This window comes from Fonsecaea monophora (assembly GCF_001642475.1).
Source record: "Fonsecaea monophora strain CBS 269.37 chromosome Unknown Scaff41, whole genome shotgun sequence".
Taxonomy (NCBI): Eukaryota; Fungi; Ascomycota; class Eurotiomycetes; order Chaetothyriales; family Herpotrichiellaceae; genus Fonsecaea; species Fonsecaea monophora.
The window spans coordinates 80160-107888 of NW_019173972.1; the positions used below are offsets into that span (position 1 = coordinate 80160).

Here is a 27729-nt window from a genome sequence, read left to right on the forward strand (position 1 = left end):
TACCACACTATCCGCTCAGCGAACCTGGCTGGTGACTCGTTCCCCTCTCCTACGCGTAAACCGCAGCTGCGCAGCCCCCGCCCTGGGGCATTTGTTGCGCCAGACCTGAGCGAAAAAGCGTCATACCTGGTCAAAGCGGTTCAAATGACAGAGAAAGGCTGGTGGAGGCGCTGTTCTCGGTCCTTGGCTCGTCCTCGTGGCCTTCAGAAGGGCTCTAGGGGTCCCCGATCGGCACCTTCGATCAGCAACTCGATCAGCATTCGATCAGCAACCACTGCGCATACTCCCGAGGGATGCTCTGTCGGGTGCAGCTCGTCTCTAAACACAGGGAGTCCATCCGAGGCTCGTGTTTTGTCACTCACTTGCTGATTACGGCAACCCTGGTGTTTGGATCTTTCAAGGGACCGAGTACAGCACCTCAAATGTCATCACAGGCGTCTTCTCTATTCAATGGATGATTGTAAAGACCAAATTGATTGCGTCAGTGAGGGCAAAAGAGATTAGCGGCTGTTAGACGCGATTGGCAAGCCGGGTAACAGCCCTCCGTACATTCTACTCGTACGAGCATAATCTGGGGGACATTCGGTGACAGGCATCACCCAATCTGCCACGGGCCTTGCTCTCCAGGTTACGGAGCGTTATCCATTCAAGGTTCTCTTTTTCCGGTATACTACCATAACAAGAAGCAAAACAAACGGAGAATGTAACTTGCTGGACTTCCGTAGATACTTGCACTAGAGATACCTACGGAGTAAATGCCCGACTTCTGTTCCAGAACTGGGAAGAGTGAACCCACGTTCTCGAGAATGTCGTCGAGTAGTTTTCGAGGAAGTGAAACGAGTACCAAGTTAGATCTGTTGATCGTCCAGGTCCTCCAATATGCTGGAAAACAAGGTACATAGTGAGTAGTCTTGAGAGCGGAGTCTGTGATTGGCTGCTTCAGATTTGACCAGTCCCCAGATTAAGGTTTCTAGTGTCGGTATGTCGGTGGTTGTCTTCACCGGCCTCCGACTTGCCGACTTCAAGTTTTTTCCTGGTCGAGCGCAAACTGCGTCTTTGCCACCACCATCACCATCACCACCACCAGCCAACCTCACTCTTCTCTGTTGTTGTGGCCTGGCTTGTTTGTCTAATCCACGGCCCAACCTCCTCTTGTGTTTACCAATAACCCATTTACTGAGTCATTCTGTGCGGAATATCTCTTCTCGGTTGATTAGGACAACCCCGCCACCACCAGGCTCTTGAATAATGATGTGTCTTGTGGCTTCTCTCTGCCTTGGCTGTCACTGGACTTTCCGGTACCTTGATGCCGAGGCGTACGATTTGTCCCGGAGTTAGCAGCAGTATTTGCGGATTTCTGTTGCTGGTGAACTGTCGCAAGTCTGTGGCGCACATCGAGGTCAACCCGATGACTCGCTCTGACAGAGTTTGCAGCGCCTCCCAATAGCTACCTACGAGCACCTCGTACACAGGTACACGCACGCGTCCAACAGGACCATCGATATGCCTGGGACGACGGACTATCTCAAGCTCGACAATCCGAGTATGGAAGGACAGAAACACCACTACCCACGTCATCAGCCCACGGGCTATGCAGATGTGTCCTCACTCTAAGTCTGCAGCAGAATAGCGCTCCGTAGCTTTGCTTCTACCTGTTTCTCCTCGATTTGCACGCTGCCCAATTTTTCTCAGGTCATGCGCAGTCTGCAGGTACTCACTCTCGCCCTGTGACGATGTTCTACGGCGATGACGACGACTACCAAGACTGACGAACAAGCCCTGGACGAATAGTCTACGAGGTACATTCGGTACCCTCTTCCAGTGGCATCCCCCGCCTTCCTTTGGCGCAATATTAGGGCTCGCCTACGGCGGCAGTTGATAAACAACAGATTGGCGTCGGCGAAACGGCGAAAAGGCGCCGTCTCGAAACAAAGCGTGATGGAGAACAACACGCCTTAGCGCAGCCACAGGTTCCGCTCGTGGCGTCCAGAAATTCTGGGGAAGCCTGCTCTCCGAGACCAAGCACAATTTCGGCCTATGCCAGGATACCCCCGTGTTATACCTCGGGCAAATTGCCAGCTCCTGTTAATCATCGGTTTTGCCAAAGTATCCTGGCCTTTATCCCTTACAAAAGTGATCGCCTGTCCCAGATCACTTTGCTTTGAGAAATTTGATGGCTGGATTTATTGAAAAGCTATAAGCCAATGCCATGCTCTGCAGAGCCAACGTCGGCGAGACATTCATTGTCCGACCGAGCCATCAGGCTCTGCAACTCGGAGCATTGCGCGGCCAACACGAAGCCCCCAAATACTCGGATTCCACGAGTATCTTGATCTTACCCAACGGAGATTCGACGGGCGATGGGAGCATGTGTACCAGATCGAGTGTATTGGCCACAATCAATCCCTGTGGTCTACTCGTGTTCTGTGGCGTAGTAACCTGCCACCTGTCCTGCAGCGCCTGCAGCCAGTAGCATTCAGCGAGATCTTGAGCCAGCAGCCAGTAAAGTGGATTCGATGTCGCGGCCACGGGCAGTGGCAGCCATCTGTCTCGAAAGATCTCCAGAGACGATTCAGACGCATCTAACTACGAGTATCTGGTGCTAGCCATGCAGACTGGCTAGCTGCTTGACGTCCTAAAACCCGGCTGGTCCTGAAGATGTAATAGATTGACGCGTTGCGGCCAGTAACGGAACGATGCGCTGCGTTGCACCACTACCACCACCACCACCACCACCACCACCACCAGTGCCAGCCTCGGTATCGGCCTTGTCGTGCTGCTGTAACATCAATCCAACACTGGAGAGGACATGGCCATGTAATAACCCGGGAGTTACACATCTTCACGCATATGGGGAGCAACCGGGAGGGCAATCATAATCGCCCTGCAGCAACCCGAAGCAGACATCATGGTGTTACTCAGGGCCAGCCCATTGCCCACGACATGGCTGGTCTGATCAGCTGTAGTATTCTTTTGTAGGATACGACGACATGGTGTTTCCCATACTGCTCGATGCAGTGCATATGGCTCCTCCCAACCAAGGATGAAGCAACATCAAACGTGCATCTGCCGAATGGGCGCCGTTTCACATATCCAGCATTCTTCCATCGTCCCGTTCATCATGCACTACTTGTGGGGCATCTTTCCTACTCCTACAGGAGGTGTTGATACCACAGTACTCCATACTGCACGTCTGCTGCAGAAGCGATGCATTCCACATTCCACTTTTTGTCTGTGCAAGTCCAGACATGCATGCCGGAAAAACAGCGAGCACATCATTTCCTCTATCTCTCCTTAGCCATGGTCTGTGCTGGTGTGGTGGAATCCTTCCGATGCTCTGGTAGCCCTTTAGCACCGCCAAATGGCGCATCTTTTAACGCTCGGGCAGCCCGGATGGATGCTCTAGGTCAATGAGGGTTGATCGATCCCATCAAGAGCAGGTCCGCTAAACGTCTTTGATCATTCAATGACGTGCCGTTGCTGTTGATTTCATTGCGCTGGTCATCGATCGCGTCACACAAACGATCATGGTACAAGCCCAGGCGCCGTGCACCTGGACCCGACTGCTTGATCTTCAGAAGCTTCCAGGGAGCCCTGGGGAGCCCAATACCCCTCATGATGAGCCGGCTTTTGGCCCGTTCAGGGTCTAGCACGATAGAGGATAGAATGCCAGACTGGGCAGTTGACATCAGCGACAACTTTCTTCTGCCAACATTTACAGCCAACTCGGTACTGGTACCAGTGCTTCTCACACGTGCCTTGCCACCTCGACAAAGCTGTTGAAAGTCCAGTGCTTCCGAGCTTGTCTCTAAACATCTCCTGACTTTGTGTGCGACGGGATGAACGTGCAACCACCTCCCACGTGTATCGGGTTTTTGGCTATCAAAGGCTATCTCTACGTGTTGTTTGCATGCCCGTCTTCGGCTGGTCACTCATCATGCAGCCATTCGGATCTCATCACCAATGGAACATGACACTTCTTTCGGCCCCCTACAATGGTAACATGCAGCAAGCGGTAGCTTTACGCGAGCAGACGGCGATATATTTCAGCCCCTTTCTCTACAAAGGTGCCTCTCAACAAGCCATGAAATGTCCTACCTAGAAGGGTATCAAGCCTCGATGCAAGCTGCAATACCATCCTTGCGCTGCCCATGCTGCTGCAGGCTGTTTGTTCCAAGTGCTTACGACCTACCTTTCCACCTGTCGACGTGCTCCTTCAAGGCTGCTGCAGCGAACGTGGACAGACAGGAATGTTTGGATGGCGCCTCCATTCGTTTTACCATGTCGAGACAAGATGCCACCCTTCTTGAATCGGACTATGGAGCTTTCTGCCACCTGCCACCATGTCGCCGACGCTGACAATCTGGATCCTTGATCGACCCAGAACGGTCTCGGAGATGCTTTCGCCGGCCTGCCTATTTCCGCTTCAGACTGGATGACTGGAGACGCATCCTATTCAATTACATGGGGGCGTAGATGGGAGGGGGGGAGGATTCCCATGTCTCTCGGACTTTTTCTGCAGCAATCCACCATTCTCTCATGTCCGGATTGATTTGTCGACCAACACGACCTCCAAAGAGGCGAGGGACGAGGTGAGAGAGAATTCTAAATCCACCAACACGCAGGCAGGCTTTGGCGCCAGCATCATGGCCGTTTGCTCCTCTTCGGACGATTTATGACAAGGCCCAGGTGAGTTGGCACGGTTGGCTGGGGAATGAGCACCAATTTTCTTTTTCTCGTTTCTCGTTTCTCGTCAGATTTTCCACGTGCTGCTCTTATCGGTGGTTCTTGTCTCTCCTTATCAGCTTGGGGGCCTTTGTTCCTTCTTCCTTCTTTCGGGTTCATTCCTCTGTCGGTTCCTTATTGATCCTCGGCAGGTTTGTTGGCCCGGAACATGTTTGATTCCTTTCCCCCGGATTTGCAGGTTCAAGGGTTCCAGGTTCCAGGTTCCAGGGGGGGTTAAGAGGGGGGAAGAACCCATTCCTATTCCTATTCCTGTGTTTGTACCAAGTCTACCGAGGAATGGTTTCAGAATCATTCCTTCACACCCGAAATACAGACAGAAAGCGAGCTGGCCCCCTCCCCCTTCCCCCCTCCACTGCCAGACCCGGGCATGGACAGTCCAAGCCGTGCTAAAAGGGAGGGGGCTAGAGACATTTCTCACTGCTGCACGCGCTCGGTTAACAACAACAATGGTCCTCGGTAGGTAGGTAGGTAGGTAGGCGCCATTATTGGGGTCGGTAGGAGGGTGGGTAAGTACTCGTGAGTCCTAAGCAGTGAATAGGTACCTCGTAAGGAGTTGCCATACTCGTATATGCACCTCACCCACTACCCACTACCCACTACTCACAAGGTAGGTACTCACATCTTACTACCCACGAGCAGGAGTCCCTCGGGTAGTTAGTCGTAGGGCCTTCCATCATCCCCGTCCCGTGCCTTCCCTTGCCTATTTCCTCTGAGTAGAACCGGCCAAACGGGCGCTTCGGAATCCGATGTGATTGGGATTGTGTTTGTGGCTGCTTATAGGACTCGCGAGAAATGGCCCTTGTCCCTTGTCCCTTTGTATCGTTATGCTTTGTTGCGCCGTTCCCCTCCCCCTTCCTACTCGGATTCACTAGCTAGGTAGGTACGAGGTACTCCTCCCTTGCGATGGTACCTCCACGATGGCGACAGGCTGGAGGGCCTTGATTAGACCACACGTACCGAGACTCACGAGTTCAAGACATTTTACATCTCTATCTTGGTGGCAGGGGGTGGATAGACCCAGTCGGTGAACTCGGAACCCGTACCGAGGACTTTGTTTAGTTTTTTTTTCTTTAGTTATTTAATGTTAGTACATAAACTCCATTTTTTCCCCGCCCGCCTATTTACAGTACATATAACTATACCAAGTACATACATACATACATACTTGTGCCATCGAAAACTGACGGTGTTTCCAAATATGTCCTCGATACCCAGATACCGAGGACCTCGCGCTCCATTATCCAAGGTGTGTCTCTCTCTCTCTACCTTACCTAGACAACTTGGGACCCTGTATCTCAGGCCCGACCTTGGACCCTGGAATCATTCATGAAGCATCCACCCCCCGCCCAAACACGGCCGATTTGAGTGAAGCATGGAATGGAGAGGGGTAAATATATACATGCTGTGGATACGTAGTTAAACAAACATGGTCCCCTCACACAAACCCCACGACTCTACCTTTACAAGAGGAGTGGAAGTTGAAGCTGAAGTCGAAGTTGAGCGAGACAGGGAGGAGTCGGGGAAGGTGGATGAATGAGGATGATAGTATCATTAAAATGTCACATATTAACATCAGCATCTCGGCCACATACTTGTCCTTCACCTTCTCCTTCTCCTTCATTCCGTCCAGCCCATGTACCACCACGACACTATCGACTACACAGTACCTGTGTTAGTCAGGGAAGTACAAATCGAGTCTAATTGCATAGTAGATATTGGTAGGTAGAAAACTCATTCAAACCGGGCCAGGAACGTGTCACTGGAGTGCGCTCCCATCACATCCCCTCCCATCACTGCTCACCCACACCTTCACCGAGTGACTGCCTGACTGACTGACTGCATGAAGGACTGAATGACTGACAGACAGACAGTCACCGAAAAGACTCGTCTTTGTCCCAGAATCTCCTTTCCATGTGCATTCATTACATACCTAGATAATGCCTAGATGCGCCGTCTACCTGCCTGCCTCTCCAGCTTCATGTCCCCCCTTTTTGCCCTTGTTTTTTTTTTGGCCTTTGCGAACTCGACGTGCCGTCGATCTATTTTGGAGGTAGAAGTAAGTCAAACCGTTCTGAGTATCCCTTGTCAGTGGGTAGATTCCCGGAAGAATACTCCTGTGGATTCCCCATGTCTCTCCATCCCCATCTCCTGATATCCCATCGCCGAGCACGTATGTATCTTCAACTCGAGACATTGGCGCGCGGCCAAGGCGACGACGACGACGATGATGTCCAGCGACCACCAGATCTCAGAAATGCTCCGATTCTCCTCCTCGGTTCTGACTCGCTTCCCGTCTAATCTCTCGAGGCCCCTGGGCAATGGTGACGGTGACATCGCTCCCTTCTCCTTCTCCTTCTCTTTCACGGCGTCTCCGCGTTCGCCTGAACAATCTGTTCCAGCTCGGCGACTCTTCTCAACAGCGCCGCCTCCGTCTTCATAGCTGCGGCCTTATCCTCAAGAAGTTTCCCGATGCGGTCCACAAAGGCAGCCTTCTCGCCGCGCAGGATCCGGACGGTGTTGGTGAGGGCGTCGATTCTGTCGTCACGGCCGCCACCCACTTTGGACGAGCTCGCCGGCGCATTTAGTCCAGACTGTCGGCGGGAAAATCCCTCCACGGCACTCTGAAAGGAGCCATCTCGAACGGCGCGCAGGATCTCGACGCCGAACTCGCCGTCTTCTTCTGTGCCGGTGCCGTGTGCAAGACCGTCTTTTCGCGCTGCGGCAGCTGCGTCGAGACGTTTGAAGGCGTCCGAGACGTGTTCGCCAATGGCTTTCGCTTTGGCATTCGGCGGCGGCACTGGCGATCTTGCTGGGAGATCCTCTTGAGAGCTCGTTGACTCGACTGTGGAACTCTTCGTGAGGTCTATGCTGTGTTGATGTGGTTGAGGATTCGGCTGCGACTGCGGCTGACGACCTGTGGCGTCGTTTTCTCCCTCTTCGCCTTTTATGCGTGACTCGTGTGGACCGCCGTTGTTACCTACACGGCCAGCCGCTGCCCCATGTGGATGCTGTGTTGCCATACTCATGTGGGCCATCATCGCGATGCCCACTTCTTCCTTTCGTCGAAGCAGAGCCTCTGAAACTCCGCTTGCCTCTGCTGACGACGCAGACGAAGATATGGCTCGTCCCTGTGGAGTTTTTGAGCCAGTCCGCGCAATCGCCGGAATTGCAGATGGCAACGACGCAGCAGGGAATGGGCTGACCGTTCTCGATTCAAGCTGGCTTCCGTGCTTCTGGGTATCTCGGAAACGCCCCAAACGGGGGTTCTTCACCCTTCTCTCCCCAACGACATGGAGATCGTCATCGCTACCACTGTTGTCCCGACCATCATTTGCCCGCAGCGCTTGTTTTTTAGCCTTATCATCAACATGTTTCCGCTTCGCTCCCTTCAACCCGCTCGTCTCTCCGCCAGCCATCTGCCCACCTCTTACTTCAGCCGGACCATCACCTCGAGGGACATCTCTGACGTTCCCAACCGCAGCCTGTTCAGCTTGAGGCGAGTCGCAAAAAAACTTGATTTTCTCAGACCTCGACGGCAACCGGCCCAACATGTCGTGTGCAGACATGGTAGCTGCGCACTTTGGGCATCCCCTATCGGGAACACACTCCAGGTACACGGCCTCCACGATGCCCTTGATGATATCTTCCGGGGGCGGGACCGTGTCATGACGCATCACCACATAAGGACACACGGTATCCGGACCCCAAAACTCTGATGAATCGTTTTTCGAAGCAGAATTACTTCTCGCGACAGCTTCGTGCCATTTGCACCGGACAAGGCCGGCTGCGACGACCGGCTGACTAGGCCAAGTGAGGATGCTGCGCAGCTCGTGTACGTTGTGGGCGGGGCAGTTGAGGATATTAAAAAGGCACATGTTGTGAAAGATTCGTGGCGAGTCGAGTCGCACCTTTGCTTTTGGAACGGGATCTGGATGGGCCACTGGAGAACTAGAGTAAGTACCGTCCGACGACCTTTGAAGGTAACTTGGCAATGTCAGTCTCGTTCACGTATTGCGAGTCGCTCGTTGAGATGTGTCCGATTTGAGGTTACCGTTTTAAACGCCAGAAAGAGCGCAGATCAGAGCTAAAAGGCCATTCAGTGGCGAAGGAGCACTCAGCCTCTGGACTGCAGGTAAGTGGGAGACTCTGAGAAGAAAAGCTCTTATCACTGACCAGAGATGGCAGCATCTAACGTCTGTCCTGTGAGATCAGTGGCTCAGATCAATGGCTCTTTGACGACGACGAGGGCAAGTGCGATCTTGGTCGAAGAATGATAAGGGCTGTGCAGGCAGGCTTCCACTAGATTCCAAGGTGAAATGGACAGCACCGAGGCAGGTCACTGCGTGTGAAGCGGGGTTCGGTGTATGGTTTTGGGTCTGAAACCTGGCCGGGCAGGGATTGAGGTGGGCGGCTAAAGAGGCAGGGATGGAGACAAAAGGCCAGGAAGGACTTACCAAAGAGACGACGACGGTAGAGCAGACGGCTGTTGCATCCAAGTGACCTCGCATGTGCTTTGCCAAAGTGAGATAAACCTGCTGCTGATACTCGGTTGAGTGAGAAGATAGGAAAGACCCTTACATGTAGCGGTCGCACTGACTTGCAAAGATGAAACTGAATATGAGGATGAGGATGCAGGAAGATAATGGGCAAGAGAGGGCAAGGTGGTGAGACTAAATATCAAAACCAACGAGTGAACGACCGCGAATGAGCCGACGCCGAAGCGTTTGGCGGCTGTCGAGGACGAGGAAGCTGTAGTAGAAGAGCTAACACAGTCGGGAAATGTCTGTGAACATTTTCATTTGGCAGATCCAGAGTCTGGCGCTTCGCAGCGCTCGACATGTGGTGTGCCCTCTGTTGGCAGCGAGAAACTGCCTCTCTCCGGGTTCATGTCTCTTGTTTCGTACGTTCCGTAGAAAGTGCACGGTTCACCTCAGATGCTTTTCTTCTCTCTCTTTCTTTTTTTCCTGTTTTCGACCGTCGTCTTAATACTCGGCACAGGTTTGAGAGACCAATCCAGACCCAGTCCAATGACCACCCAACTCTGCCCGTCTGGAGAACCAAACGAAAGCCTTGCGGCCCTAACACTGGAAAGTGTCCAGCCATATCAGCAGGTCTGGCGCCAATTCATGTGACTGAATCCCATCACTCCTAGATATCGATGTCGATGTCAATTCCCAAGTCCATGCTGGCAATAATCTCATCGTCCATGGCGGCCTTGCGAATGGTCGGCAAGCCTCTCTTCTTCTGCTGTTGCAAAATGACAGGTTTGAAGGTGCTGGAAGCGACGGGGGTGGCACTCCGGGGAGTTCCATTAGCCAGCGAGAGAGGGTAGGGTGATGCAGTCCGCGAAATGCTTGCTGAAGCCGCAAGTCTGGGTGTGCCCAAGCCATTGACCGGTGTGCCCGAACGACTGATATCACTGCCACCCTCAAACAATTCGTCGACACCTGGAGCAAGAGTCTTCTTCGCTTTACGGGCCCTCATCTCTGCAAGTTGCGCCTTTCGAACATTCTCCGCATTCAGTCTCTGATTTCTGCGATTGAGCTCTGCCAGACGCTCCTGTTCGGGGTTGACATAGGCCGTATCTTGCTTGGTCAAACTCGTACCAAAAGCCAGTTTCATAGGGACAATAGCTGCAAGCTGGTTCTCCAATTCTTCGGCGACATCATCTTTCCCGTCAGCGCGAGCTTCAGCGATCTTCGCCTTGAGGTCTTCCTTCTCTTGGCTACGGGTAATCTTCTCAACGAGATCGTTCTGAGCCTTGATCTTTTGCGAAATCTCGGCTTCAGTAAAGCGGTGGTTGATCAGTCGATTAATTTGGTCGAGCTTGGAATTGATGAACGCTTTGGTAGGGAGCTTGCAATCCTCATTGGCCATGACAGATCGGTAGCGGCGCCATTCGTCATCGGTAAATTTGGACATGGAGCATTCGAGGAATGACCATGGTCTCTCTGCTTTCCCGTGTGCTGCGATGATGTACATATCGACGGGGAATGGTCTTCCGTTGGATCCAATCATGGCGTATGGCTTGCCGGTGGTGAACCCCTTGATTAAGCACAGGCGGTATTCATTCACACCCGGATTACGACCAGGACCAAGACAGACACGGGCATAGCAGTCGGTGATAGTTTCTTTGAAACCAGGGGTGTAGCAAACTTGGGCAAAATTGTCGCGACCAACACGGGCTCTCTGGATGTCGGCGAGTTCGGCGATGGGGTCGTCTCTCGGTGGGGTGGGGGTTCGTCTCTTGTAGCGACGGTCGTCGTAGTCATTGTCACTCTCGCCCTCAGCATCCGCATCGCTGTAGTCGTCTCGTGGCGATGCCGCTCTTCTCACCAATCCGTCCTTCTTGCGCTGCTCTTCACGGAGACTCTTTTCTTCGCGCTGGCGCTTGTAGGCTTCGATGGCGCTGCTGGCTTCTCCGACACGACCACCACCAACCTTTGTGCGCTGTCGCGTACTCTTCCGCTGGGTGTCCTCCAGTTCCGCAGCACTAGCCTTGCGCTTGTTCTTCGCGGCGTTCTTTGCCTCCTCACGAGCGCGAGAGGCGACAAGGCGGCGAAGAGTGAGATCTTGTTCATGGCGCTCCACCTGTTCGCTGCGCTGCGCTAGAATCTCCTCACGTTCAATTTCCGGCTTCGCTTCGATCCTGGCCTTGTCTTCGGCGTCATAGTAGAGCTTTTCGTAGGGGAAGATGGGCTTGTCGTCTGCGCCGGCGCTGAAGTTGGCTTCGGAATCGGACTGTGACATGGACGCAGACTCCGAGTGTTGCGACAGCACAGAGCTGCAGAAAGAGTGTGTCAGCGATCGCGGCAGGCAGGTGAACAGAGAGGCTTACACTTCATCATCATCATCCGAGTATGTCTTGCGACGCTTAGTGCGCTTGACGGCCTTTGCGACACCCTTGCGAGCCATGTCTGTAGAAGGCGATTCTCTTGTTTGTTTCTTAGAGCGTGGTGGCGAAGGTGACTTTGGTTTGGGGGATGATGGCATGCTTTCTTCACCGGAGGAGTCGCCTCCAGCGAGAGCAAGTAGTTCCGCATCCAGATCGGCCATGGTGAGGCAGTTAGTGTTAGTGAATACTGACACTCGGCGTTGTAGATGGTCCAAGGAAGAAGGTGAGGCGAACAGCCGGAGGAGGAAAAACTGCCACGGGGTGCAAAGGCAACGTTGTTGAGTGAAGCCTTGGTCGTTAGTGAAGGAGTCCTGAGGTGCGGCAGAAAATGTTCAACATCGACCACCGATCTAAACCAACTCTAATCTAGAGAAAAAAAGAACCAGATGAGGACAAATAAATGTGTCAAATGGTACACAGGCAGAGCAGAACCAGAAGAAACCTTTTGATATATGAGAAGTGGACGGTGAGAGGAAGACAGGTGGTGAGGCGTCTTTCCTGAATCCTCCAGGGAGCATAGAGCAAACCTGCCGGTATGGGAAACTGCATGACTAGGTTGTCGGCAAAGTTTCCCACATTATGACTCGCAACGCCCAAGTACCCATAGTTCTCTCACGACCTGCGTTCATGAAGAGAGCTAAGGTTAGTCTCTCTGTCTCTCTGGTCACATTTATCCCCAGAGTGATGACCAGATTATTGCAACAATGATGCTCAGGAGTCGTGCCAGAGCCATAACTGGTGCTCTGAGACGTCCAAACTCATATTTACCCATGTCAAGACAAATTACAGTCCGTCTGATGTCCACCCAGAATACCTCCGAATCAGATCAAGACTCCGCTCATCCTAGAACAGTCCTTTCCAAAGAACAGAGGAGATTCCTCGACAGTGCGCTGCGTGTGAATCAAGCGGGAGAACTCGCCGCTACACTCATTTACAGCGCTCAGACACCGCCTGTTGTCAAAGCATATCCACATCTCCGGCCACTCATGAAACACATGTACGACCAAGAAGCTGGGCATTTTAAAGTCTTCAATGAACTCCTTGCAAAGCACCGCATTCGCCCCACCGCAATGTATCCCGTTTGGCAAGTGGCAGCAACTGTACTAGGATGGACTACAGGCATGATGGGAAGAGAGGCTGCTATGGCTTGTACAGAGGCGGTGGAGACCGAGATTGGGAATCATTACAACGGCCAAGTGCGGGAGCTTTTCAAGTGGATGACGGAGCTGAAAGAGAAGGGAGAAGAGCTTGATCCTGAACTGAAGGTCTTGATTGATGAGATTAAGCGCATACGCGATGAGGAGCTTGAGCATCTTGATTATGCTGTCGAAAATGATGCAAAGGAGGCCCAGCCATACCAGCCGCTGACGGATGTCATCCGATATGGATGTAGGGGAGCTATCTGGGTCAGCGAGAGAGTATGAAAACAACAGACATTAGACATGGTCGTCTACAAGCAACAAAACAATAATATGACGAGAGGACGAATCGATGTCAGTCTCAACATGTCACCTGAGAGGCTACCGCCGGTCCTATTGTCGTGAAGGAATTGTCCATGGTGGCCGTCTTCGTCCAGGCTGACAATTTCCCGAGGCGGCGGACGTTGCTGACATGATAACGTCTCCCTTTGACAGCCGCTGGACCGTCAATCCCCGACCCTGGGAGGCTCTGAACTCATTCAGTCCGAAGCCTTGCCAGCGAGCGCTGAGGGCATACCGAAAGACGGATACTGGGCGACCGCTGATCTCGCCACATTGTCATTGCCAATGTCCGATGCGACAACGGGGGACTCATCGCAGTATTACATGTTGTCGATGGGTCGCATCTTCCGAACAAGTTAGGAGATCCGGTGCCATTTTTATTAAAGAAATATGAGTGGAAGACGGACGCTTTTCACAGTTGATCGAATCATGCTTGTTATCGAAGAATCCTATCGTCATATCTCGTTGACACTCCCCCGGCCTTACAACAAGGCGTCAATTGCCGCCTTGGGCCTATCTGCGTCCAAAGACGCCGCCCGGGCACGACCACCAGCTCCTCCCAACGCACGCCGCGATTCAAAGTACTCCTTGCAAAAGCGGCAAGGAGACATCCTCCAGTCCTCCACTTGCTTCACCCCCTGACATATCTCTTGGACTGGCATCTCCATTATGTATTCCAGCCCGCCCTTGCATCGAACCACGGCATACTCCACGTGCTCCTCCCCATCAACACACCCGAAATGGACAATCTTGATTGCATAACACATCTTGCAATCTTGGTGTAGTACAGGAGGTCTAATGTCGTACTGGTCCTGATGAAAATAGAGAGAGGCTTGGGGGCTGAGGACAGGGATATGACAGGCAGACAGTGTGTCAGATTGGCTCTTTGGCTGATGCTTGAAGTGATTTCAGTGGATATGAGTGCTGCAAGTTGCCGCGTGTCCTCTCGGGTGGTCTTTGTGCAGTAGTTTGTTCTTGATTATGTGGTTTGCTTGATGTGTGACCGTGGAACTTGGTGAATGCTGGGATCTTTGATGATTTGTGGTTGCTGGTGAGGATCTGGGACGTTGTCGAGATGAGAAAGGTCATCCAAGAGATTCAGCAATATTCAAGAGTCGGAAATCTGGGCCAAAGTGGTTTGGATGTGCTCTTGGTAGGGACAGGGAGTATCTGTTTGATGCCAGTTGACAAACTGTGGAAAAGGGAATCGTCGCTCTGATCAACTGCTGGAGAACGAGGTTTGAGACGAAAGCGTCAAAACAAAAGGCAGTTGTGTGCCCTCGTTTTCGTTCTTCCCTCCAAGACAATCGCGGCTGGAGAGGCTGCGCTTTCCTGGAGTAAATAGGATAGAGAATCGTGGCATCGACACTATGCTTCGCAGCGATTGAACTATCCGTCTCCCTCCTCTCCTCTCCCAATTGCTCCCAGCATCCATTCACTCAACTTAGTGTCAGCAATCATCCATTCACGACATCACAATAACTTTCTCCACCTCATGACCAAAGCAATCATTCACAGCAGCAAACAGACCTTCACATCTCTGACTCGCCGGGAGTATAATACCTCAGACCTCTTCTCTGTCCTGGTGGAAGAACATCAACACAGTCCCAATTCATCGTTCCCTGTCCTGCAAGTCCAGAACCTCTGTCACAGCACGACCAGCAGTCTCATATCCAGAACTTTTCATCACCATGTGCCGGATCACACTTCACATCTGTCCTTATCCTGACCACGATCCGGTCTCTTCCCTCATATTCAACCCGAAGAATGGTCCTCTGTGGGAGATCTGCAACAGACCACGGCCTTGGGGTCGCCTGTCCTGCGGCACGCTTGAGGTCGAACATTCCAAACACCTGCATCGGTCGGGAACGTCTCTTTCCTCCAACAACACCCAGATCACCAACTCGTGCAAGGCTGAGAAGCGTGAGGCTCACAACCAAGATCTCATGCTAGGCGATCCAAACACACCCAGGGCTACGAGCGGAGCACAGCTTCCAGGAAACCACTGTAAATGGTGCACTGCGGTCCTCAGACTGACAGCGACAAAGTCGAAGGAAATGCAGAAGTTGGCGCAGAAGGACATTGCAGATGTGGAACGAAAGATGGGTGACAACGCCGAGTTGAGGAAGATGCACGAAGACATTGCGACCAAGGAACAAGAATTGAATAGGTTGAAACATGATGCCTGGACGAAGGCCACGTTGTTGATGGGTGATTCGATAGACAGGGCTGAAGGAAGCGAGACACAAGGCTGACATTCTCGGCCGTGTGACCTGATTCGCGATCTTTGACTAGTCTGGAGTGTTTTGGCATTCTTGGGAAGGTGTCGACTGCCGAGCATATGGCGAACCTGATATAGCACATGCCCCAAGCATATTGCTTAGGTCTGAAAAGCGTTATGGTTCACGCGAATCCCTAAAACTTCTACAATGACTACCGCCTTGGTGGAGCTTGCGGCAGGGCTGCACAGCGTGTAAATCAGGGGATTTTCGCTGCCCACACGTAGCACATCCACTTCTACCGTACATGTATCCTTCTCTTGACCGGGTGTCCGAACATTTTCTGCAAGACGGCTCGAAATCGTAGGAGAGAAATGTGATGTGATAACAAATCTAGCTGGTTCCGAGTTTCACCAAATACCATGCCAATATAGCCTGGGTGGCAGTGAATAACATGAGTAGCAAGAATAAGAATAAGATGATGATGATGATGATGATGATGATGATGATGATGATGATAATGTGCAGGTGTCTAGATGTCTAGGTGGCGGCACGCATCCCCCAAGAGAGAGGAGGCGAGCAAAGCAAGAACAATGAAGTGCCTATGTCGAGTCGAATACATACTACATCGGATCACCACCTTGCCCGCTTTCGAGGACGGTCGTCTTCTTCTTGCTGCTGCTCCCCTAACGCTTGTGGTGGAAATGGGTCGTGCGGTCTGGGCCCCCCTGCTGGTTTGGTAACGGCTGAGATGAGGCCGCGGGCTGTTGATGTTGATGTTGATATTGATGTTGACCGAAGGTAGTGGTCACCGCAGGTGGTAGTGATGTTGTTGCGGCTTGGGCCGCTTGGGCGTTCTCGGCGGCGGCTCTTCGATCTCGTTTCTGCACCGCCGAACTCCATCTGTCGTTGAATCTCTTACGCAGCGGAGCGGGCCACTGGTCGTCAAAGGGCAGATACTCGGGCGCCGAGGGCGGACAGACGAGGTCGACATCCTTGGGGCTCCAGAGGAGATGGTCGGCAAAGTCGTCCCAGAAGATGGGCTGCTTGGGGAACCGGGCGCCGCCGTCGGGCAGATCGTTGATATCGTCGTGGCCTTTGGCCACGACGAGGCGCGTGGGGTCGCCCGTGCGCAGGAACACTTCCTGCTCGCGCTCGAAGCACTGGACCAGGTTCTCGAAGATGTCCTCCACCAAGTGGTCCGGCTGCGGTCGATCGCCCGGTTTCAAACTCGTGCATTCCCGGATGAGCGCGATGAGCTGGGGACTGTAGCGGCTGGTGATTTCCGGGCCGACGCTGCCGACGACATTGACCCTGTCAAAAGCCCGCCAGGCCCGTCCTTGGCTCAGCAAGATGTCGTCGACTCTTTCGCTGAGTTCATCAATCTCCTCCATCGTCATCAGGGTCCACATGACGGCGCCGATGGCCCAGATGTTAGCCTCGGGCCGGATTCGATGCAGACTGACGTTGCCGTCGATCAGGAATTGAGGGTTGACGTCCTCTTCAAAATGATACCGGACGCCGCGCTGCATGAGCCGGATACGTAGTTCCTGGAAATCTTGTGTGAGCACGAAAACAGACTATGAAGATTTCAACAGATTGAGGACTTACTGGTGGTGCCCACACTTCCGTGCCTCGTTGTAAGGCAGCGGCCGTATTTGTCGTGAGTTCGTCGGGGTTGGTCGTCGTGGCCAAGCCAAAGTCGCCGATCTTGGGTACGGGATACCATATAGCCCCCTCGTCTCTATTCGTATGGTTCGCCAGGAATATATTGTCCGTCTTGAGATCGTTATGCAGGAGATACTGGCCGGGATATGCCTGTCCGAAATTCCAAAACTTCAGGCTCCGATACGGACCCGTGCAAAGGTCCAGATACGCGTTTGCCAGGAAATAGAAGGTATGCCAGAGAAAAGGCTCGGGAAGGTATCGACTGCAGAGAATCGCTCGTGATCAGAATTTGCTCACCGGTAACAAGAGGGCAAGAAGACGGGACGGCAACACCTACTTCCATGCTTTGTATCTCAGCCTGAGAGTCTCCAACGTGCCAAACTCGCAAAATTCAAGGTAGTATCGGCAGTATTGCTGGTCGACTTTGTATTGACGGAGGCGCACGAGATTGTCCGACCCGAGATCGTTGGTCTGCGCCATTATGGCCGCTTCGTCAGTCAGGTTGATCTTCCTCCCGTTTGCTGGAAGGAAGATGCGTGGTTCGACATCTGCGACTTTCAGGACGAATGCCTGGTCCAACACGATCGTCAGTTCTCTCCTCCGAAAAGAATTACCAAAAAATGTGGACTCCTTACATCCGTTTTTTCTTGCCTTGCGTTCCGCTTTGTATAGAGGGCTGCCGCACCAAACGATCCCTAATGCCTCGACAACCCGCGTCAGCCTGGGGTTCTTAGGTAAAGGAAGGGAAGGGAGTCATCGTCCCCCAAATGCAGGACACGGCGTCGGCGTGTCCAAGAACATACCTTGCCCAACGGTCTTTCAAAGTGCCACTCGTGTTCGTCAGGAATATCTAGGCTGGAGAAGAAAAGATGCCGGAACCTTGAGCCAATCGACCTCGTCCGACCTGAGGAATCGGTCTCCTTCCAGTTGAAAAAGTGCAGAGTAGGTGACTCAGGCACAGCATCCCGCTGGTCGGCGTCATTGAAGAATGTTTGGAGGGAGTTTGGGTCCCAGTCCACACGAAACTGATCCAACGCCATGTTGTAGTATCTAGATTGTTCCGTACCAGAAAAGATTAACCCTTTGCTGGTGGTGGAGAGTTGTTAGAGTATACAAAAGGGCAATAACGAAGGCCTAGTCAATTGAAAAGCAGTCAGCAAGATCGAGAAAGCGTGGTCAAAAGGCCATTGAATTTGTTTCGGTTCGTCAACGCCGTAATGGCATACATTATGTTTCCCAGCCGCATCCGGAGCACCATTATCCTCGCTCAAGGCGAATTGGCGACAGACAAAGTTATCTTCCTTTGTTCTCTCTTTCCTGCCCGAGTGATCGAGCAGCAAAGACTATCGACAGTGAGCACAGGGTCAATTCCAGCCAATCATCCCCTTTGTTGTGGCTCGTTTCGGAATCGTCTTCTCACCACTCGCCATGAAGCACACGTGATCTGACACGTGATCTGTTACTCCAACATAGAGGATGCTTTGTTCGGTTTCATTCAGGCAAGAATAGAATAGCCCGCACCCCTTTGTTTCATTCTTCTGCTTCTTCTTCAAGAGCTTCCAACTCGGCTTTCTCGTAAGTTTCCATGATCTTTGGATCCCACAGTGTAGTGCCCTTGGGAGGAATGCCGTGGTTCATATCTTTGAAGACCGGACCGATGCAGTTCTCCCATCTCTTTCTGCGATCCATAAGCATCCGGGCCGAGTCACCAATGTCTCTTGCTCTGTTCACGCTCATTGCTGTTCCAGGTCCACCAACACCGTGGCTGCCCGGTTTTGGTTTGTTGGCTCCTGGTCCACCCTTCTTTGTCTTGCCCAAAGTACGAGTTCGCTTGAGGTAGGCTTGTTGAACTTGGCTGTCAAGGTCTTCATGGATAGTGCTGTATTCCTGAAAAGCGAGTCTTTCCTTGGCAAGATCCAGCAGACGAGATTTGCGTGCCCCGTTGACGACCATGACGCGACGTAGCTCACCCTGCAGCAGACGCAATCTCTCGCTGATATCATCGTCATGGTGGGCGTCGTAATCGGGATTTTCATCCTGGCCCAACAAACCAAGATGTCGAAGTTCACCTTTGATTCGTTCCTCACTCTGCACGTAGTCGAGGCGCTGGGAGTTAGACGATTTGGCAGGTGCCTGGTCTGCCACGGCTGCTGCAGGAGGCAGTGGCTTCTCAGAGTTGTCATGACCATTAGTGAGCCCATCCAAATCCATAGTATCGTTGCCATCATTCATGAATGTATTCAGGTCGCCAGTAGGATTGGTCTCACTCGGCGGGGAGCGATGCTCGAACTTGAGAAGGGAAAGCAGTCGGCTAGCGAGTGGTCCCGTCGAGATCTGGTCTGTCGCGACGTTGTCATCGTTGATTTGTTCCAGACTCCCTCTTGGATGGTTCAAGGATTTCTCATTGCCATTCTCCACGGGAACGGATCCCGAATCTTCTTCTGCCCAGATCTCTTGATAGGAACGTTTGCCTCGGGGTACTGCGAGAAATGGAGTAGTGCGATCGCCCTGCGTCCCGTCAGTAAAGACTTATTCTGGTGTTGGTTACATCCACTTACTCGTTCACGCAACCATGCAATGTCCTCTTCTGTCAGAGGTCGGACATACGGTTCCACATAGGTGAGGAAAGTGTTAGCAGCAACTTGGTTGGTTGGCTTAGCGTTGCTAAAGTCTTTGTCAGGTGGTGTGCCGGCGACTTGGTCACTCAGGTCCTTCGTCGGATACGCCGTGACACTGTAAATCTCCTTCTTCTCCTCGTCTGACATGCCTGGAGTCACTTCGCGAATGTGGTAGATTACTGGATCAGGTGCCAGGGGGTCAGGGAAGAAACCTTGCTGGGGAATGGGTGGCGGAACAACGCGGTTGTCTTCTGCGTCTGACATAGACACGTCCGACTTGGTTGGTGAGGCGTGTGCGCTGGCAGCTGCGGCGTCTGGAGAATCGGCGACTTCGGACAATGATGATGTCCCGGGGCTGAGTTTGGTCTTCTTTGAAGGAGAAGGACTGTCCAAGGGACCAGGTGTGGCACGGGACAATTTTGTCTTTGAAGGTTCTTCTAGACATACGTCGTTAGTGAATTCTGGTCGCCATATAGAGCCTCATAGGACCTTTGAAAAACTCAACACAGGAAGTTTGCCGGATGAGCGCCAAGATGGCATTGAATATAGAATTATAGGAGTCAGTAGATGGACAACAAACATACCTTCTTTCTTGATCTCGACATTGTCCACCGTCTCAGGTCTGTCTTTACGTTTCTTCGCCTTGGGATTCTTCTGCGACTGGCCGTCCTCTTTGCGCGCTTTAGCCCGGCGAGCCTGCTCTGCCTGACGATCGCGATCTTGCTGGTCTGTTTCCACATTCTTCTTCTGCTCATGGATGAGCCGGATGGCTTTCTCGCATGACTCGGCGCGTTTTTCGGCGGATTCACTGAGATGCTTCAACTGGTCAATGATATCGTGCAGCGACTTGGGCTCCAGTTTGGAGCCATGAGTATCCAGATGGTCTATGATCTCTGCATAATTCGGCTTCGAAGACACCAAGAGTTTGGACACTTCCAACTCGAGGAGCGGAGTGGTCGTTGGTGCAGGCGGGGCAGTTCCAGCACTGATCACCGAGCTTGGTGTCGTGTTTCTGCTTCGAGACCGTCGCCCGTCTCGATTCTTCTTCTTGCTAGCACTTGGTAAGGGAGGCATGGTTGGATCGTGTCCTGACTTAATGATGGTAGGGATGATCGGGGGAACAGGATGTGGCTGAGAGTGGCGTTTGAACGCTCGATCTTCCCATCAGTGAGATGTCTGTGGAAGTTCCTGATGAAGGTTTCCAACCATTGCCGACGCGACAGTCAATGAGGTAGTCGCTGCCGGCTCAGTGGCTTCTTTGCGCTGTTAGATGTGGTTCTGACTCGATACCAACTTCTTAACACTACTCCTCAGACTTGACCTTGGTACCGCCGCAGGTGAATGCCAAGCATATTGTCGGCTAACATTCCGCTTGTTGTCTGGCGAGACTACAAGGGGGACGGATCGGATTCTGCTTAAGCGGAATAGCCTAGTTGCGGGTTGGAGAACCAGTCCAAGCCGGTCCAAGCCTGCCCAGGCCTTTGCCCAGGCCTACTACAGGCTGTGTGGCCCTTTACGAGTGCTTGTAGGTTTGCCCCCCTCCGAAACAAACAAACTGATTTAGCGAGGGAATCAGCCGGATCTGAAGGAATCCCCTCGCCCCCCTCAGCGCCCATTCACAGAAGCCCAGCCCCGCAAAAATCTGCATGATGCTGAGACAAATCTCAAGAGGCTGGGCATGCCCTGGAGGAGGAGCAGCCCGAGTGGGCAAAACCGCTTGTATTGCTGCATTCATTCAGAGTCCGCAGATCGTCGGGAGTCGATTATTCAATTGAGGTGGAAGTCCGTTCCTCGTTTCCCTTCCTGAACGTTGTTTCGCACCTTTGGTATACGTCGTCCCCCTCGGCCTCGACGCGGTCGCAAGGCCTTCTATTGACGACGTTTGCTTGATGAACCTGATGCGTGCGTCATCCGAATATCGCAAGCCTCTCTCCAATTCCATCCGTGTTTGCCGGTGCCCAGTGTCTGGATATTCCTGTCGCACATCGCAAGTCATGTACCCGGCCGACTGAGCCTGCGCAACCGTTCCCTTTGCAGTCTGTGGCAATCAACTGTTTCGAACACTCTAGATAACCATGTGTACGTATGACCTTTTGTGTTGCTGTCTCACGCAAGAATAGGCGCTTACCCGCAGCACAGCCGCACAGGACTTCGGCGTTGTTGCGATTGTCTTGCCCAACCCAGATTACGACCCCTCCAATGGAGCCCGCATTGTCAATGTATGAAACATCAAGACATCGTACCAGACTTCCAAAAGATGACTCTGCTAATACTTGAAAGGACTCACTTGGCTTTGCACTGAGAGCTTCGGGTCTCATTCGCACCCTATCGCCCAACAATCCTCATCATTACGATGTCATACAAGGCCTTCTATATACTCCCGCTCTTCCGGCGTCCAGTCCTTGTGACAACTCCACCAGATCCCTGATTCCACTTAATGCCACGACACGGGCAGAAATACCTCCGGGCGACTTTCCATTGATTGCGTTGGCACCATGGACGGAGCCTGAGTGCGTTTTCTCCTACCTCTCTGTCATGCGGTCCGATCAGGTCCGAGGAGCAATATTTTTTCAGCCTGGGGCCTCGAATTCGCAACCTCCTCCCGTCAGCGATCGCTCCTGGACACTTCGTGACGGTGGACAATGGAAGTCCAACAATGAGTATCCAGTATATGCCGTACCTGGGATGCTGGGAGCTTTCCTTCTGGATGAACTAGCACTATACTCGGGAAACATGTCAGAGGTCCCATTTGGTAGTGAGCTGGTGGAAATTTACGACCCTCACGATACTGTCAGGCTGTATGCAAGAATGGACGTCAACTCTACCAGCGGCATACCTTCGCTATGGGTGTTTTTAATCATCGTCTTGGCTATCCTTCTGGCCGTGGTCCTGATGACTTCGATCGTCATGCACATGATTCAACGACGACAACGACGCATCCTCCAGCGCCGAGTGGCAAATGGAGAGGTCGATCTGGAGGCCCTGGGAATCAAGAGGCTGCAAGTGCCACAAGAGCTAATTGACAAAATGCCAAAGTACACGTACCATGCCAGGTCGGAGCCAAATAGCGTCAATGGTGACGGGCCAAACGAATCTGTCGAGCAGGAAACGGTTGAAACAGTCAAACCGAAGGTGGACAAATCGATGCACACTGACGCAAAAGACGCTGATAGTGCAATCGCCCCAGCAATTGTGGTCCGCCCAGTTGCGTTCTCTCAGTCGACTTGTCCAATCTGTCTGGACGACTTCATCAGTGGAGAGACCAGCGTTCGCGAACTGCCTTGTAACCATGTCTTCCATCCGGAGTGCATCGATTCGTTCCTCCGCGACAACAGCTCATTATGTCCCCTGTGCAAGAAATCATCACTTCCACCAGGATACTGTCCCGTCCAAGTCACGAACCTCATGGTCAGGCGGGAGAGACTCATGCGGAGGATGCGGGCGCGAGCAGGTGCACAAGAAGATCCAGCGATAAGCATCCCGATGACTCGACTTCCTGCCCCGGTTCTTGCGCTAGCCGGCCGCTCCCTTCGGGGCATGACGATGCCGATCGTCTCTCCTCAAATTCCCCTGGATCAGGCCAGGAGTGCCAGTGCGCCCATAGAGGATGCATCACCCGCTCGCAGGCGAAGTACAGCGGAAGAAGAGGTCCCTGCTGAGATTCGAGCCCAGGGCGTATCCGCGAGGAGAGCGTGGTTACGTGAACGGCTGGCGCGTAGAGAAGCTCGCAGTTATGAACAGCGGGCTGATCAAGGTCGGGTGGCTGAGGAGTCAAGACCTCTCTGTAAGTATTTCAATCTACACCCCAAACCCACAGGAACTGTCGCTGACTCATGGTCCAGGGCGCCGTGTTGCTGGTCGATTGTTCCCCAGTCTTTGATGAGGTGATGATGTTCGGGCCATATACCCTTTTGGTAGATTTGTTGCATAGCGATTGGCGTTTGTACAGTATCTTTACGTTGGCACCGGGAGGGACATGCGTCGATATATGATAGGATGGTTGGAAAAACGCACGGGTAATGAGTGTTTATGTGAATGATGTTCTGGTCACATGTCCGTTTCAGGTTGAATACGCAAAGTCTGTCGTAGCTTCGTGGTCACATTTGTGATAGGGCCAACGATGTATATCAACTGGCAAACTTATCATGTTTCCCTTTGACTCTGACGTCCAGGACCTCCTCGTAGAAATTCCCTTCCTTCTTAGCCTTTTTCAAGCGCTTCACTTCGTGCTCCTCCAGTCTTCGCCCGACCGCTTGTTCGAGCTCCCTCCGGCTGACCTTTTCCTTTGCTTTTGTCTCTTTATTCTGCTGCAGTCGTGGCTTGAAGCGGGCCTGCATTTTGAAGACGAGATGGGTCGATTCCGAAGAAGCCTCGCCGTCTCCACGAAGTGAAATGTTGATTGTTTTTGCATTAGTCTGCTTCGTCTCTGTGACGGCGCATAGATATCGCCTGCCCTTGTCCCCGTCTTCGGACTTTGACGCCGCCGTCCGCAGCCGCCATCTCGTTTTGCCATCTGCAGCGTTATCCACGGTCTCAGCTACGAATCCCTCCTCGACGCCTCTGGCCTCTCTCTTCGCACCCAGCACGCCCACCGAGTCACAGCTCAGATACCCGCCATGGCTCCCCTTGAAGCTCAATTCTCCCTTTGACAAACCCGCCACGGAACTCGCGACCCAGACCTGTCGCACGTCATGAGGCTCTGCGGTTTCAGCCACGCCCTCGACGATATTTTCTAGGGGCGAGGCAAAGACGTTGCCGTGCGCGTCGGTGGCGAGAGCAGTGGGTGGAGTTGTGGAGAGAACAAGCACGACGGGGCCGGAGAGGTCGCTGGGCTCGTCGGGGGTGGTCCAGGAGTCATCGTCGGAGGGATCGACCGCAGGTTGGCCGCCGGCGTTCTGGACGTCGTCGACATCTTCGTCGTGACGGTGCTTGCGCTTCTTGGGCTTCTTGTCGCCCTTGAATGTGAGAGGTTTGATGGGCATGGCGCGAGAACTCTGGGTGTTCTGGTCGTTGCGCAGTATGTCCTTGTAGGCAGACAACTAGCTGAGTAGATCAGGAAAAATAATGGCCGCGAATGCGGTTCTCAGGGTTGGTTATGCGGGGACGGGCTGGTGTTGTGTCTGAAGGGTGTTTCGCGTGCAATCAAATCAGAGGGGGGCGAGGCTGAAGGGCAGCCTCGCCAAGGGAAATAGTGTCTCTTAACAGTGAACTGTCGTCCTCATGCGAAATCGAGTCGAAGGACTTTGATCTCATAATATTATCTGCATGGTGTCTTATTTCAGCCGCCAATTAGTGACGTCAGCATTGATGTGGTGAGTTTAGCAGAACTCGACTTCACATCTCGTCGATGCTTTCAATTTTCAAGGTTCGAGCGAATGTGTCTAGTCTGATCCTTTTCTCTCCTCTCTACCTCGCTGATCGATGTCGCTTCCATGCTAGGACAAAATGGCCCTTGGCTTTGATTGAGAATGAATGTCCGGCAACTGCTCTGCTTGATCAGTGGTAGTATAGAATGTGGCGAGACAACATGACGAGAGACGGTTTAGAGAGTTCAACCATAAGCGTCGGCGTCTTGTTCCTTTATTTTGGGTAGACGATTCCTCGCCCTATTCATTGCTGCCTCTGTCCCCCAGCCTGCCCAGGAAGTATCTCTACTTACACCCCATACAAGCACTCTCTACTCGAATGAGAGACTAGCCAATATTCCCAAGACCGATCGGCGTTCTACTCATGTGAATGCCAGAGATCCCTGTTTGGGACGAAGAGGCGGAAGCGTTCCCGTTATTTGGCATCTTGCTGGAATTTCTTTTGGCGGTATGCAACAGAAATGTCAGTTGCGTAGCTTATGTGTCACGTGGTAAATGCTACCCGACAATGGTTTAGTGGCCCTATCAACACTCCCTGTGATGATCTGTAATGGCGCAGCCCAAACTTTCCATTCTCTCTACTCGCGTGTTCACCTCCCATTCTGACGAAGGTGATCGATCTCACGGCAGTCAATTCTCGCCGCAGCGTGTTCTGCCACCATGTATCCCATTTACTCCCTTGACAATGCGATCAACAGCTTCTTTAAAACTCAACCAACCGTGACACGGCAACAATGCGATGAATTTGCTGTCTCTCTTGTTGGTGAACCTGTCATTCCTGCACCTATTCAGGGTGCATTCAGCTATACTGTCATAGCAGGAGCCAAGCAATCCAGGATCGTGCAATTTCGGGCTCAGAACTCAGTCCTAAACATGGTGATCTTGAATCTGGCTAAAGCAATTTATGGACAATTTGTAGGAGCCTGCACCCATCACGGAAATATTGGCCGCTCATTACCACTTTCTGTCTACGTGATTGAAAAGCTTCCTGGAATTGCCTATATTCAAGCGCGATGCCTGTATGGTCTTTCCACTAACCCGTCGTTAGAATTAGCTTCACGACAGTCCAACACAGTGGTGGATTTAGCGAGGTACATTATACCTGTACTACTACTTCAGGATGAACTAAATTTATGGGATAGATTCTTCGCAGCGTCGTGGAAGCATAGGCAAACAATGCCCTGCAATGTCATCGAAGCCATCAATCACGATTATGAGCAGAAATTCGACCTCCTTTCTCAAGCCTTGCCCTCCCGATTCACAGAGAACCTGAGACGAGTTCGTGCTGAACTTTCATTGCTCTTTACATCGACACATCCTTTGGTCCTGAGTCATGATGACCTTTGCGAGATGAATATCTTTGTGGATCCCAACACTGGGCATGTCACTGGGATTATCGACTGGGCAGAGGCTAGCATCCTTCCTTTCGGCATTTCTTTATGGGCTTTCGAGAACATACTTGGCTATATGGATTCCCAGGGATGGCACTATTACAATAACCGTGACAAACTCGAGGACTTGTTCTGGCAAACTTTTGAGGAGGCTGTTGGTGGAATCTCGGAGACAGATAGGCAAGCCATCCGTGTGGCGAGAATGGCTGGCTTCTTCTTGCGTTACGGTTTCGTGTGGGAAGATGGAGTGAGAGAAATACCTGCGAAGGAGTCGGATTCCGACCTGAGATATCTCGATGCGTTCTGCACGACTGGTGACAACCCCCTCTAGCGGCGCGAGCCGGCACGAGCCGGTGCTAGCTTTGGAAAGTCTGATGGTTCAATATAGATATCGAATCTATGCCTCAAGATGAAATGAGCCGTATTTGCTGAAAGATAGACAATATCCTACACGAATAATGATATCCCACGATCATTATCGCCGACCAATTGCTTGGGTTAACCCGATTAGCCACCCTTAAATGAGATCCTCGCTTTTCAACAATGACTTCAGCGCTGCCAGGTCTGGGAGCGGTTTTCCGCCGCACTGGGTGGAACCATCCTTCCCGAGATAAACATCTTCAACGCCCAACACCTTGCTAACATCACCCACGGGGAAATCGAGGTAGATGGATCGCGCCTTGTTATTCCAATCGGGACTCGGTGAGGCCTGAGCCTGCTCCGCGGGCGCCTCTGACTTCTGTAGCTTTCCAAGTCTCCTTCGTTGTGTGGTTTGTACAAGTAGGGACGGCCGCGTCGAGACGGGCAGTAGATGACTGAGGTGGTTTTTCGATTCCGTGTTCCTTAGATGGCGACATCGGAATTGGACCTCATCGCCTCTGGTCTTATAGGGGCGATGGTAATGGATATTATTTTACCCGAGGGATAGTCGCTGACTAAGGAGAGATCGGCTTTAGACCTACGTAGCTCTCCACAATCTCTCTCTTTCTCATCCATGTTGATACCTTCTCTCCGGAATCAATATTATTTTTTGTCTCGAAGTCTAGGGCACGCCACTACCAATAGCGCATCTCTCATCTCTTCTTTTTGGGAAATGTCGCACGTCAGCATCTTCCACATGAAGATCACCTGATGGCAGCCTTGGCCCGAGACCATGTGATGTCACGCGCTCAATTATCCTCCTTTCAATATTGATGGAGAGAGTTGTCGTGTCCCGCCCAAGGAGCTGCGGTTGGAGCTAAAAATGAAAAAAGTTAAGAGGTCATTGTGTCTTGTACTTGTTCAGCTAGGTATTCCGCAATCTTCTCGCGCAGCACATCTGGGGTAAGTTGAGTCTGGTGAGGAT

At 52.3% G+C, this 27729-nt stretch overlaps 9 protein-coding genes across 9 annotated transcripts; 4 read left to right on the forward strand and 5 right to left on the reverse strand.

Annotated features, from left to right (window-relative positions):
* Positions 1-7106: 7106 nt before the first annotated feature.
* AYO21_06104 (hypothetical protein) lies at positions 7107-8621 on the reverse strand (the record flags this gene model as incomplete). Its single annotated transcript, XM_022656068.1, has 1 exon — positions 7107-8621. One exon carries the CDS (start codon positions 8619-8621, stop codon positions 7107-7109), a length of 1515 nt encoding a protein of 504 aa, XP_022511588.1.
* A 1273-nt stretch (positions 8622-9894) lies between these two features.
* On the reverse strand, positions 9895-11802 carry AYO21_06105 (hypothetical protein; the record flags this gene model as incomplete). Its single annotated transcript, XM_022656069.1, has 2 exons — positions 9895-11530; positions 11585-11802. The coding sequence occupies 2 exons, from the start codon at positions 11800-11802 to the stop codon at positions 9895-9897; spliced, it is 1854 nt and encodes a 617-aa protein (XP_022511589.1).
* A 543-nt stretch (positions 11803-12345) lies between these two features.
* On the forward strand, positions 12346-13065 carry AYO21_06106 (hypothetical protein; the record flags this gene model as incomplete). The annotated part of the gene is made up of 1 exon (XM_022656070.1): positions 12346-13065. One exon carries the CDS (start codon positions 12346-12348, stop codon positions 13063-13065), a length of 720 nt encoding a protein of 239 aa, XP_022511590.1.
* Positions 13066-14813: 1748 nt separating this feature from the next.
* On the forward strand, positions 14814-15377 carry AYO21_06107 (hypothetical protein; the record flags this gene model as incomplete). The annotated part of the gene is made up of 1 exon (XM_022656071.1): positions 14814-15377. One exon carries the CDS (start codon positions 14814-14816, stop codon positions 15375-15377), a length of 564 nt encoding a protein of 187 aa, XP_022511591.1.
* A 650-nt stretch (positions 15378-16027) lies between these two features.
* Positions 16028-18049, reverse strand: AYO21_06108 (hypothetical protein; the record flags this gene model as incomplete). The annotated part of the gene is made up of 4 exons (XM_022656072.1): positions 16028-16891; positions 16953-17271; positions 17347-17579; positions 17813-18049. 4 exons carry the CDS (start codon positions 18047-18049, stop codon positions 16028-16030), a joined length of 1653 nt encoding a protein of 550 aa, XP_022511592.1.
* A 490-nt stretch (positions 18050-18539) lies between these two features.
* Positions 18540-20701, reverse strand: AYO21_06109 (hypothetical protein; the record flags this gene model as incomplete). The annotated part of the gene is made up of 3 exons (XM_022656073.1): positions 18540-19517; positions 19568-20064; positions 20212-20701. The coding sequence occupies 3 exons, from the start codon at positions 20699-20701 to the stop codon at positions 18540-18542; spliced, it is 1965 nt and encodes a 654-aa protein (XP_022511593.1).
* Positions 20702-21702: 1001 nt separating this feature from the next.
* Positions 21703-23507, forward strand: AYO21_06110 (hypothetical protein; the record flags this gene model as incomplete). The annotated part of the gene is made up of 4 exons (XM_022656074.1): positions 21703-21706; positions 21767-21846; positions 21908-23411; positions 23470-23507. 4 exons carry the CDS (start codon positions 21703-21705, stop codon positions 23505-23507), a joined length of 1626 nt encoding a protein of 541 aa, XP_022511594.1.
* A 247-nt stretch (positions 23508-23754) lies between these two features.
* AYO21_06111 (hypothetical protein) lies at positions 23755-24609 on the reverse strand (the record flags this gene model as incomplete). The annotated part of the gene is made up of 1 exon (XM_022656075.1): positions 23755-24609. One exon carries the CDS (start codon positions 24607-24609, stop codon positions 23755-23757), a length of 855 nt encoding a protein of 284 aa, XP_022511595.1.
* Positions 24610-26169: 1560 nt separating this feature from the next.
* On the forward strand, positions 26170-26715 carry AYO21_06112 (hypothetical protein; the record flags this gene model as incomplete). The annotated part of the gene is made up of 1 exon (XM_022656076.1): positions 26170-26715. One exon carries the CDS (start codon positions 26170-26172, stop codon positions 26713-26715), a length of 546 nt encoding a protein of 181 aa, XP_022511596.1.
* Positions 26716-27729: the final 1014 nt, after the last annotated feature.